Source organism: Strigops habroptila, chromosome 6 (genome assembly GCF_004027225.2).
Source record: "Strigops habroptila isolate Jane chromosome 6, bStrHab1.2.pri, whole genome shotgun sequence".
Classification (NCBI taxonomy): domain Eukaryota; kingdom Metazoa; phylum Chordata; class Aves; order Psittaciformes; family Psittacidae; genus Strigops; species Strigops habroptila.
This window is the reverse complement of record NC_044282.2, coordinates 75,231,221-75,243,216: the sequence shown is the minus strand read 5'-3', so window position 1 is coordinate 75,243,216 and position 11,996 is coordinate 75,231,221. Positions and strand designations below refer to the sequence as shown.

Genomic DNA, 11,996 nt, shown 5'->3' with positions numbered 1-11,996 from the left:
CATTTCCTCCGCGCTGTCGGGGCGGGGGTTCCCCGCGTCAGCGCTTCCGGCCGCCGCCCGCAGCCCGAGCCCCGAGGAGCGGCCCGGCGCGGTGAGTGTGTGCGGGAGCGCGGGCCTCCCCCCGCCCCGCCGGCGGCCGCGCTCCCTGCGCCGCGGGGCCCTTCGCGGAGGGGAGAGGAAGCGGGGCCGGGGGGACCTGCCCCAGCGGCGGGTCTGTAGGCACCGCCCGGCCCCGTTACCCTGCCGGGGCTCCTGCCCGCGCTGGGGGCCGGGGAGACGTGGCGGTGGGGCCTGCGCCGCCCTGTGCAGCAAGCGGGGGAGGCTGAGGAGGAAGCCTGGTGAGGAGGAGGAAGGGGGTGACCAGCCCTGTGATGCGAGCGGTGGGGATCCGTGTGGCATTCCCGTTCTCCCTCCCATGCAGGAGCCTCCTGGCCTGGGGTCAGGGTCTTCACGGGGAGCTCCAGCGTCTCGCCTGGCATTCAGACTGGGTGTTCGCTGCAGTGCGCCGTCCTTTGCGGGTGTAACTGCTGCTACCGCCAACCGCCCCAGTGATTGTGGTGCTGTTGATGTAGCCTCAGTGGCTGGAGTGATCCCAAATGAGGCAGGTTGGTGCCTGGCAGTAGTGTCTCTTCACAGACTGCAGAGTTGCTGGTGCAGGAGAAGGGACAAGCTTGTGGGTCCATGATCTGTGGAATCTACCTGGCTCTTTTTCTCTCTTTTCAGCTAGTTTTATCTCTGGAAGGGGACACATTCATGGTGACTGACCTTATACACAAGTTGCTTCTATTTGCATCTCAGTTCTACAGGCTCGTCCTGCTGAGCAGGCTCTGCTTGCAGATTTTCAGCCCTTGTCTTCTTTAAGATGAATATATTGTGCTTCTGTGGACCGTGTCCTGCCAGCCCGGTGCTCAGCAGCTCAGTACGCTTCCCGCAGGAGTAAAACCCTTCACAGCACACTGTGTCTTACTGAATATGTTGGATTAATGCTTCTCCTCTGGGAATATGCTCCTCCCATATTCCAACTGGGAAGCTGGATGGGAGTGAGGGCTCTGTTTTCGGGTGGCTTTTGCTTCTACAGACACTACAGTGCGAAGAACAGGAAGTTTCTGCTTTGCGGCCTTAAGGAAAAAGGGGATCAGCACAATGTGTCTGTTAACACATGTGCCTGTGCTCAGCTTGCAGGGGACAGTTGAGAGCCTGCTCACCCCAGAGGGAGAAGTTTGTGGTTTGGGTTCTTATTTCCTGCTGGGGATCGCTCTCATCTACACGTGACCCCAGCTTGTGCCGGATAGTTGTGAAATACCATAAGGAGTTGAAAAATCATTGTGTTGGGGGAAAACTGGTACGTTTTGAGGTCATCGTTTCAGATAAAGCAGTCAGTGAGTCTTAACTCAGCCTCAAGTATTCAGGGTGCAGCAAAACTGGGAGGGTTTAAACAGCAAAGTTGAACAGGCAAAGTTTAAACATCATCTTATTTATAAGAGTCAGCCTTTCAGTCAGGAGCCACGTTGTGTCATTCTCATTTCTGTCAAAACCAATGTGTAGCATTGGGGTTTGCTTGTAAGAGTGGACAGCATTTTGAGGTGCTTGGAGAGCTCTGAGCTGGCCCAGGCAATTCTTACCCCCTTCTGGGGTCTTTTGTTCTGGGTGTAGTAAGTGCAACTCAACAGCAGTGGGGTTTAGCTATTTGTTACAATAATGTTAACAGAACTATTTAAATCTGAAGAGTAAGCTCACTGAGCTGGTGATCCAAAGGGATACAGGAAAGGCTTGGTTCTGAGGGGATTCTCCTTCTGTAGAATCTCAGGTGGGGGTTTGGGTGCCTGTGGTGGATTGTGTCCCCCGTTCTCCCGCTTGCTTGTTGCATGGGGGGGGGAAATGATTCTGTTTCCCTCAGATCTGCCTTATCTGTAACCCCTCAGGCAGGGGCTCACACTGGCTCTTTGCCTTGTGCAGCATCCTAAGTCCATGAAGCATTCCTTGTCATTTCCGTGGAGCTGAGTATTTTGTCACTTTCCATTGGACAGCTCCTGCAAAATACTTCCTCAGAACTGTTTTCACAGACGCTTGTGTTGGGACATGGGGCAGCTTGCGGGCTGCTGGAACGAGTGTGGACTCAAATTTGACTTTCCAGCCCTATGGGGGAAAAAATAGCACCTCTTCTGATGCTATGAATATTATTCTCATGTCTCTTTCATGCTTCTTAAGTCTTCCTTACTGTTACATTAATACAAATCTTATTTCATTTCTATTGATTTCTCTTTCTGAGCAACATTTTTCGTGTTCCATGTTTCAAAGGCTGCAAGTTACTGTACAGAGAGACAAACCTCAGTTAACTTTTAGGAAGTGGAAAGAAATTCTTCAGATTCAAAATATATTTGTATGTAGTTGTTGGGAACAGAGTAAAACGATTGATTGTGGAGGGTGTTGCTCAGAGCATCTTCAGTCCATAGAAATATTGTTTGTTCTGGGATCAGGCATTTTAAAGAAGAGAACTCAGTTCTTTTGAGAACTTTGGAGCAGTTTAAATCGTTACTGAGAAATACAACATAACCTGAACACTGGCGGAGACTGTGAAGCCCTTGTGAGGCTGCAAATGGGCACTCCTAACTTAGAGGCTTTGGCCATTTTGGATGATGAAGTCTTTTCAAGAAGAAAACCCTGAGGAAGTTTTACCTTTTCCAGTTGTGAGTATTGTGCAGGCTCCTGTGCTTTGGGCAGTTAACATTTGGAATTTCATCTGAGTCTTGTTTAAAGGCTTATCTCAAAAGCCTGTTGCAGGAAGTGTTTGTTTAGGATCCCAGTTAACTTGTACTTAATCTCACCTTTCTCTTACTGCTTGATTAGGAGGGAAAATAATTTCTTCATTCCGCCTTAATGAGCACATTTCCTTTGATCTTCCTCTGTTTGCTCTGTCCCTATTATAGGCTCTAATAGTGTTTCAGGCAGAATTAGGGTGGAGATTTAAACTCAAATTAACTTCAGAGAACTCTGTGTGTGTGACTGGCGGCGTGGTCTGAGATACAGCTGCTGAGGGGGATGCTTTTGAACCCTGTGCTTCTCACAGCGCTCTCCTAAGATCAAGCACTTGGAGTGACTGAGCTTCCCCTCACTGCAAGAGAGTCATTGAGGTGCTGGAGCGGGGCCAGAGCAGGGCACCGGAGCTGGTGCAGGGCCTGGAGCACAAGTGTGATGAGGAACGGCTGAGGGACCTGGGGGGGTTTAGTCTGGAGAAGGCTCAGGGGGGACCTTCTCGCTCTCTGCAACTGCCTGACAGGAGGATGGAGCCAGGAGGGGGCTGGTCTCTGCTCCCAAGGAACAAGGGATGGGACAAGAGGAACCGGCCTCAAGCTGCCCCAGGGCAGGTTTAGATGGAGATGAGGAACAATTCCTTCCCCAGAGGGTGCTCAGGCATTGGAACAGGCTGCTCAGGGCAGGGCTGGAGTCACCGTCCCTGCAAGTGTTCACACCCCGTGTAGCCGAGGCCTCAGTGCCATGGGTTAGTGGTGGCCTTGGCACTGCTGGGAGTGGTTGGACTTGGTGATCTTGAAGGTCTTTTCCAACCCGGTTCATTCTATGATTCGAAGTGCTTAAATCTCAAGTGAAGCACTCTCCAAAGTCTGGATGTGACTTTTGGCTGCTGAAATGTCTGAGTTTTATGAACCACCATGCAAATAGCTAACACGCAGTGTTGTTGACAGCTTTTTGCAGAGAGAAGAAAGATGGAAAGTAATGCAGTGTTGCTGGAGTCCAAGTCCTCTCCTATCAACCTGCTGAATGAAATGCACCAGCTGCGCCTCCTGGGCCACCTCTGCGACGTGACGGTCAGTGTGGAGTACCAGGGCGTCAGGGCTGAGTTCGTTGCTCACAAAGCCGTGCTGGCAGCAACCAGCAAGTTCTTCAAGGAGGTGTTCCTCAACGAGAAGGGCATGGATGGCCCCAGGACCAACGTGTTCCTCAACGAGGTCCAGGTTGCTGATTTTGCCTCGTTCCTTGAGTTTGTCTACACTGCCAGGGTGGAAGTGGAAGAGGACAGAGTGCAGCGGATGCTCGAAATAGCCGAAAAGCTGAAGTGCTTGGACCTCTCAGAAACCTGCTTTCAATTAAAGAAGCAGATGCTGGAATCGGTGCTGCTGGAGTTGCAAAACTTCTCAGAATCACAAAACTCCGAGGAGGAGAGCACTGCCCAGCCAAGTGTTCTGCTGGAGCCCAAAGCTGTGGCCGGAGCTGACCAGGAGGACACTGCCCTGGATCCCCCAGGTTCCCCAGCAGCCAGGCCCAGCAATGGAATGGCTCCCGAGCCTCCAGCTGCCAAACCAAAAGAGAAAATGGACAAAAAGAAGGAAATGATGAAGCCTCCTTATGCCAAAATCAGAAGGGCAAGTGGGAGGCTGGCTGGGAGGAAAGTGTTTGTGGAAATCCCAAAGAAGAAATACACGAGGCGGCTGAGAGAGCAGCAGAAGAACGCGGAGGTTGCTGTTGAAGAAAACAAGTATCCTCAAGATCAGGAGATGTGTGAGCTGGAGAGGGAGGAGGAGGAGCAAGGGGAGAACAACATCAAACCTGAGAGCGAGGAGTGTGATGGCCACTTGGAATCAGAAGAAAGCCTGAAGAAATCCGAAGAGGATAAAAAGAAGCGCGGCAGCAACTTCAAGTGCAGCACGTGCGAGAAGGAATTCCTGTATGAGAAAAGCTTCCTGAAGCACATCAAGCACAGCCACGGCATCGCAGCCGAGGTCATTTACCGGTGTGAGACCTGCAGCCAGACCTTTGCCAACCGCTGCAACCTCAAAAGCCACCAGCGGCACGTCCACAGCAGCGAGCGCCACTTCCCTTGTGAGCTCTGCGGTAAGAAGTTCAAGAGGAAGAAGGACGTCAAGAGGCACATTCTCCAGGTTCATGAGGGTGGTGGGGAGCGTCATCAGTGCCAACAGTGTGGAAAGGGGTTGAGCTCCAAAACTGCCTTGAGGCTCCATGAAAGGACGCATACAGGCGACAAGCCTTATGGGTGCACAGAGTGTGAGGCTAAATTTTCTCAGCCTTCTGCACTTAAAACCCACATGAGGTATGAACAGACTTAACTGGGCCTTGTTAGATTCTGGGGGGAGAAGCTGAATCCCCTGGAACACACCTTGAGCCTTCAAGTGAAGTGGGGATGTAAAACGGGCCTGGCTGGAAAGTGTCAGCATTTCCTTTTCTCCAGAGCTTTGGGATTTTCCCCCTCCTGCTTTCCAGGTTAAGGGAGTTGCTGTGATTTTCTTTAAGCTGAAGTAGGGGTTCTGGGTCAAGGCCTGCTGCTGTGGAAGCCCAGAGTTAACTTTCCCCATGGGAGCAGACCTCTTAAGAGTCAATGGGATGTTTCACATAGAATGGTTTGTGTTGGAAGGGACCTTAAAGCTCACCCAGTTCCAACCCCCTGCCACGGGCAGGGACACCTTCCACTAGAGCAGGTTGCTCCAAGCCCCTGTGTCCAACCTGGCCTTGAACACTGCCAGGGATGGGGCAGCCACAGCTTCTCTGGGAAAAGTCTGTGCCAGCGCCTCAGCACCCTCACAGGGAAGAGCTTCTGCCTCAGAGCTCATCTCAATCTCCCCTCTGGCAGGTTAAAGCCATTCCCCTTGGCCTGTCCCTACAGGCCCTTGTAAAAATCCTTTTCTCCCCAATGTACCTATAGAAGTTTTTCTTGCTGCCCTTAATAATGTCCTGCAATAAGTATGAAAACACTCTTTAAAGATTTGGCCATGTATTAAATTGCTGAACACCAGGTTTGGGTGCTAAGCACAGACATCAGTTCAGGGGTGGCCGTGGCTGACATGTCACTGTCTGCAGTGAAGCACCACAGTCACCCTGGAGAGCTGATGGAGTCAGTTGTGGTGCTTCACTGCAGTGAGACTTGGGGCCTGAGGTGCAAACGGGTGGTCTTGAAAGCCCATGGGAGAGACGCTTTTATCAAGGCAAAATCCTGCTTGTGAAGGGCTTTAACCTGCTTTTGGGGGTCTACCCAAGCAGGGCTCTGTGGCCACAGTTCAGATTATAGCCCGGGGGGAAGTGTGGAGAGGGAGGGGTAGAAGAAATATCCCAAAGGATCACCACTGGGATCCAAAAAGGTAGTGCCAGAGTGTTCCGAGGTGGCATTTTCTGCAGGGGGAAGGGTTTGTTGACTGCTGCTTCCCTTCACTGCCCCTTTTGAAGGCAGCAGGTTTACTCCCAGTGGTAGAAAGCACATCCAAAAGCCAACTTCTGTAGTGCTGCTGTGGTGCAGTCGCTGATGCAGCTATGGGGCATCTCCCTGCCATCAGGTGTCCTTCCCTAACCACAAGTAACTGCTTTGTGCTGCTGAAAAGTCATTTTTTGGGCCTAAGTGGAGTTTCCTCTCCATCGTGGGAGGGGAAACAGAGCCACCACTGTGACTGCTCCCTGGGCCTGCTGAATGCTGGAAGCTCAGTGCTGTCCTGTGTATCCTGACAGCCTGTGGTGGGGATGTCTCATCTCTTGTGTGTATTTTCACACCTCTGCTCCTCCTGTTGATGTGTACCACCCGGAAAACTGGCCCCTGTGGGCTGTGTTCCTGCAGCACCATTCAGCAGGGCGCTGACGTGTGCATGGGCTCAGAAATTAAAACTGGAGTCACCTGGATATGGGTTTTCTGAACAATTTTTACCTTTAAGAATATGTTTTTAGCCTAAAGAAGTGTCTGGATCTGGGCTTTGCTCCTGCAGGACACTAAAACCACGTGCAGCCTGTGGTTGCTTTGAGAGCAGCCGCTGAGCGAGGGCAGCTTGTGCTGTGCTGCAGAGGGAAGGGCTGAACCCTGGTGCTTTAACGTTGCTTTCTCATTTCAGAATCCACACTGGTGAGAAACCTTTTGTCTGTGATGAGTGTGGTGCCAGGTTCACTCAGAATCACATGCTTATCTATCACAAACGATGCCACACAGGTAAGGCTGCTTCTGCACGGGCCGCGGGTAGGAGGCGGCTGCCGGGAGACCACGAGAGCGCTTTGCACTCAGACAATGCTTTGTTGTTGTTGTAAAATCACATATTCTCACCCCTAAACATCATTTTACTGAGAAAAGGTTCCTACAGGTGGATATGCAGAGGGGAGAGAGGAAAAGGAGCTGATTAAAGAGAAAAGGAGTTCCCTTTTCAATGCCTGAAGTGAGGGCTGAGGCTATCTCGAATAGTCTTCGGTATCCAAAGATCTGTCACCAGTAAAAGCTTTTAGCTCATTCCTTCAGAGAAAAATGATTTGTAAGTCTGGAACAGCACAGAGGATATGAAGCAGCTCTTGGCTTATCCTGAGCTGCTGAGAAATCTTTAAAAGCACATGTCCTTCCCCTGGGAATCCTTTGTAGGTTCAAATTGACTGCCCATAAGCTGTGTGTGGTACTTTGCATCTCCTAATTGACCCATCTTGAAGTGTTCTGCCCTCTGCCAGTAACTTGTAACCACACATGGATGGCAGAAAGCATTAAATTACAATGAAATATAATGCAACAAATGCTTTTCAAGACAAATGTGACTGAAACTGGCTGCTCACAGGTGGAGGCCTTTCACAAAGGCACATGGTGGTGTGTTTGTAGTGGGAGTAAGCTAGAATGTTCCAGAGATGGGGAGAAGACCATGAGCTGCAGATCTCCATGGGCTTTTCATGCACTGTGAGCGTACCTGTGGGTAGGTGGGGTTGTCCTTGCACGTGGAGGAGTTTGTGGAGGTTTCTCACAGGACTTTCCTGTGCCTCATCACCGTGGCCTGTTCAGATCCTGTTGTGAGGCTGCCATGGCCTTCATTTGCGTCTAATTGCTGTTAACATCATGCACAAGGCCAGAATGCTTTCTCAAACACTGTGTTGGTTAATTCTCCTTCTCACCTGTGCTGTAGGGGAAAGGCCTTTCATGTGTGAGACGTGTGGAAAGAGCTTTGCCTCTAAGGAGTACTTGAAACACCACAACAGAATCCACACTGGCTCCAAGCCCTTCAAGTGTGAAGTTTGCTTCAGGACGTTCGCACAGAGGAACTCGCTTTACCAGCATATAAAAGTACACACAGGTAGGAGGTGCCAGAGCCTTTTAAATCATAGAACCTCAGACTGGTTTGGGTTGAAAGGGCTGTAAAGCTCCTCCAGCTCCAACCCCCTGCCACGGGCAGGGACACCTTCCACTAGAGCAGGTTGCTCCAAGCCCCTGTGTCCAACCTGGCCTTGAACACTGCCAGGGATGGGGCAGCCACAGCTTCTCTGGGAAAAGTCTGTGCCAGCGCCTCAGCACCCTCACAGGGAAGAGCTTCTGCCTCAGAGCTCATCTCAGTCTCCCCTCTGGCAGGTTAAAGCCATTCCCCTTGGCCTGTCCCTCCAGGCCCTTGTCCAAAGCCCCTCTCCAGGTTTCCTGGAGCCCCTTTAGGCCCTGGAGCTGCTCTAAGGTCTCCCCTTCAGGAGCCTTCTCTTCTCCAGGCTGCCCCAGCCCAGCTCTCTCAGCCTGGCTCCAGAGCAGAGCTGCTCCAGCCCTCGCAGCAGCTCCGGGGCCTCCTCTGGCCTCGCTCCAGCAGCTCCACGTCCCTCTTGTGCTGCTGCCCCAGAGCTGGATCAGGACTGCAGGGGGGGTCTCCCCAGAGCGCAGCAGAGGGGCAGGATCCCCTCCCTGAGCTGCTGCTCACGCTCTGGGGGTGCAGCCCAGCATGTCTGTGTGTGCCTCATGAGCTGGGGAAGCACAGGGGTGTGTGCAGCCCCCCAGCATCACCTTTCAATGCTCTCCCAGGGGAGCGGCCCTACTGCTGTGACCAGTGTGGGAAGCAGTTCACGCAGCTGAACGCGCTGCAGCGGCACCACCGCATTCACACCGGGGAGAAGCCCTTCATGTGCAACGCCTGTGGCAGGACCTTCACCGACAAGTCCACGCTCCGGCGGCACACCTCGGTGAGAACCTCTCAGCCCTCTACCTGCGGCCTTCTTCTGGGGCCACCCACCTACCAGGCAGCTTAGTTGGGATGGGAAGGTGTTATGTGGGGTGGAAACTGGGGCCTTGTCCACCAGCATCACATATAAGCTGAATGTGCCTCTTGGACAGTCACCACGTGTCCAACCTCCTGTTCTCTGGTGATTGTTTTCAGATACACGATAAGAACACCCCCTGGAAGTCCTTCCTGGTCATTGTGGAAGGAGCAGCTAAGAATGATGAAGGTCACAAAACGGAGCTTCCCGATGAGGAATACGACGTGTCCCCTAAAATCCCGGAGAAGCTGCTGCCCTTCCCTGAGAACAGCCACTACCAGAACTTGGCAGCAGCTGCCCCGGGGAGCGTGACGGCGCTGCACGACACCAGCTCTGCCACGGGCACAGACTGTAAGTCTGATGGGACACCAGGGCCACAGGAAGCCCTTATAGCAACCACCTTGAGCGAGCTGACGGTGCTGCACACACAGACAGACTCGATTCAGCCGCAGCTGCACGCTCTGGTCAACATGGAGTAACGTGGTAGTTACAGCTCCGGTGTAAGCTGCACCCTTTGTACAGCCCTTTGCCAACAGCCTCCCGAGGGGACTGGGGAGGTGTGGCAAGGAAGCAGGGTTAGATGTGAAGGACATGCATTGGATTGCCAGGATTTCCTCACAGTGTTCACTCCCCACCGGGTACAGCTCCATCTCCTGAAGGGAGGGCCCAGTAACACCGCACCAGGGCGGTGGGAGAGGCGGCACAAGGCCCTGTAAGTTGCTTCCCTCCGGCTGGAAGGGTGTAGTTGAGCCCGTTGGCTCTCGCTGCCTGCAGTGGCAGGAGGTACCAACACTCAGCTCGGTTCTAATGAAGGTGTGAGTTTGATTTGATTGATGACACTTGTACAATCAAGAGAAGCAACGTGGTGTTTCTCAGCCTTGCAGCTTAGTGAGATGAATTCTGTTTTCCCTAGTGGAAAATCATCCATAAAATTAGATTTACTAAAGTGCTTTTCAGGAAGTGGTGGGATATCTCTGCTTTTGCCAAAGATCCAAGCAGTGAGCCAGCTCTCTCCTTGGGAAGGGGAGTGAGCTTTGGAAAGATCTGGACTTTCATTCCAGATAGGATTCCCTAGGAGCAAAATGGGCAAGTGGGAGCCACGTGCTGTGGCTGTGCAGATGCTGGTTGTTACTTCCATCTCAATGGAACCTTGCACAATGTGCCACTCATTCAGTCAGTGTCTTCATCTTCTCACCTGGAATTGAGAGACCAAACCACCTCGTGTACCAGGGGTGATGAAGAGCAGTGCTCCAGCAGCAAAAGCCAGTGTAGGGCATTGTAATTGGCATTTTCCCATTACCTGTATCCAGTCCTTTCCCACTGGTGCAGGGAGAGCAGCAGAGCTCTTTCCTCCACTGCTGCTCAGAACTGCAGACCTGCCTTTAATACTCCCATTGGAAAAGTTACCTCCTGTTCTGCTGTTGAGTTGCTGCAGCTAATCCCACCCGTGCAAGAGTCCCCTGAGCAGGAGCTGGCAGGGTTCCTGTGGCTAATGGCAGAAAGAGTGCAAGGAAGTGAAAAACATCCCAAAGTCAAGGGAATTTAGGCCTTTATTGCCCAGATTTGTCTGGAAGACTCTGTAGGAACCTAAACAGCAATTTTAGGCCAGTGACTGGTTACGTGCCCCCAGTGAGGGGTTCAGAGGAAGGGCTAAAGTCTGAACCTTCCTGTTTGAGGGCTTTTCCTGATCAGCATCTGCTGCTACATTGCAGGAGAATAACCCTGGCAGGGCACCTTCTCATAGAGTCACAGCCTGGTTTGTGTTGGAGGGGCCCTTAAAGCTCATCCAGTTCCAACCCCTGCCACGGGCAGGGACACCTTCCACTAGAGCAGGTTGCTCCAAGCCCCTGTGTCCAACCTGGCCTTGAACACTGCCAGGGATGGGGCAGCCACAGCTTCTCTGGGAAAAGTCTGTGCCAGCGCCTCAGCACCCTCACAGGGAAGAGCTTCTGCCTCAGAGCTCATCTCAATCTCCCCTCTGGCAGGTTAAAGCCATTCCCCTTGGCCTGTCCCTACAGGCCCTTGTCCAAAGCCCCTCTCCAGGTTTCCTGCAGCCCCTTTAGGCACTGGAGCTGCTTTAAGCTCACAGTATTCCAGGTACAGTCTGGTTTACATCAGGAAGGTGAGCACTGGGCCTGAGGCTCCCAAGCCCAACTTCCCTTCAGCCCATGCACCACCACCCGTCAGGTTTGGATCCCAGCAGCACCAGTGGCCATGAGAATCGCCCTTTGGTTTGGGGCTTCCTCACCACGACAGGGAGATCTTCCCTTAGTATCTCCTCCCCTTGTTCTCCCATCACATCCAGGAGCTGGGACAGCTTTTGTGCAGGGAAACCTGAGGCACTTTCTGCGCAGGGTCAGCATTTCCTGCCTCTTCCTTTGCTAAGCTGAGCTGGAACAAGGTAGTTACTGTGGTTGACATGACTGAAGCACCTGGGAGGATTTGGGATGTTATCCCTGTGTGGGGAACAAGGAACCTGGGGAATCCTTGGCACTGGCAAACATCTGCCTGGGATGACTCTTGGGTTTCTACTTCACTTCCCTGTTTTCTCTTCATGTCACTGTTATGTTGGTATTTCCACAGCTGAGGAATGCTTCTGGAGGGTTGTGCTGGCGTGAAGGTAAGCACAGTCAAACCTTGGCAGGGTTTAGAGGTTGGCAAAGCAGTAACAACACCCAAACTGGCACAGAGCTGGTTCTGAACATGAAAGGGATCCCTGGTGTGTTACTCTGTGTGGAATTGTAACTTATCCTACAGAAAGGGAATTTTTTACAAGAGCATTTCCAAGAGGTTATATCGGAACTATTTATTCAAGCCCGGGGTCCCTGGTGAAGCTCAGGACTCTCCACACTGGTGTAAAGGGGTTGTAAAGCCTGAGTGTTAGTACCTGTAACCAGGGACCCTTTTGTACTCCACAATGTACAGCAGCGAGTTACTCCTACAGCCTGCTCTGATTAAATCCTGAACGTTGTCACTGCCCTGCTCATGGTATCAAACGTTTCTGTCCCTCC

General features: G+C 52.3%; 1 protein-coding gene across 3 annotated transcripts; it reads left to right on the top strand.

Moving 5' to 3' along the window:
- Positions 1-16: 16 nt before the first annotated feature.
- On the top strand, positions 17-11,969 carry GZF1 (GDNF inducible zinc finger protein 1). 3 transcript variants are annotated; one of them, XM_032920024.1, is made up of 6 exons: positions 17-91; positions 3,702-5,065; positions 6,843-6,937; positions 7,881-8,048; positions 8,753-8,910; positions 9,105-11,969. In XM_032920024.1, exons 2-6 carry the CDS (start codon positions 3,723-3,725, stop codon positions 9,462-9,464), a joined length of 2,124 nt encoding a protein of 707 aa, XP_032775915.1. In that variant the 5' UTR covers positions 17-91; positions 3,702-3,722; the 3' UTR covers positions 9,465-11,969. The 3 variants fall into 3 exon arrangements, with proteins under 3 accessions (XP_032775915.1, XP_032775914.1, XP_032775913.1); XM_032920023.1 differs by having other exon boundaries at positions 56-605; XM_032920022.1 differs by lacking the exon at positions 17-91 and adding an exon at positions 641-1,342.
- The last annotated feature ends 27 nt before the right edge of the window (positions 11,970-11,996 follow it).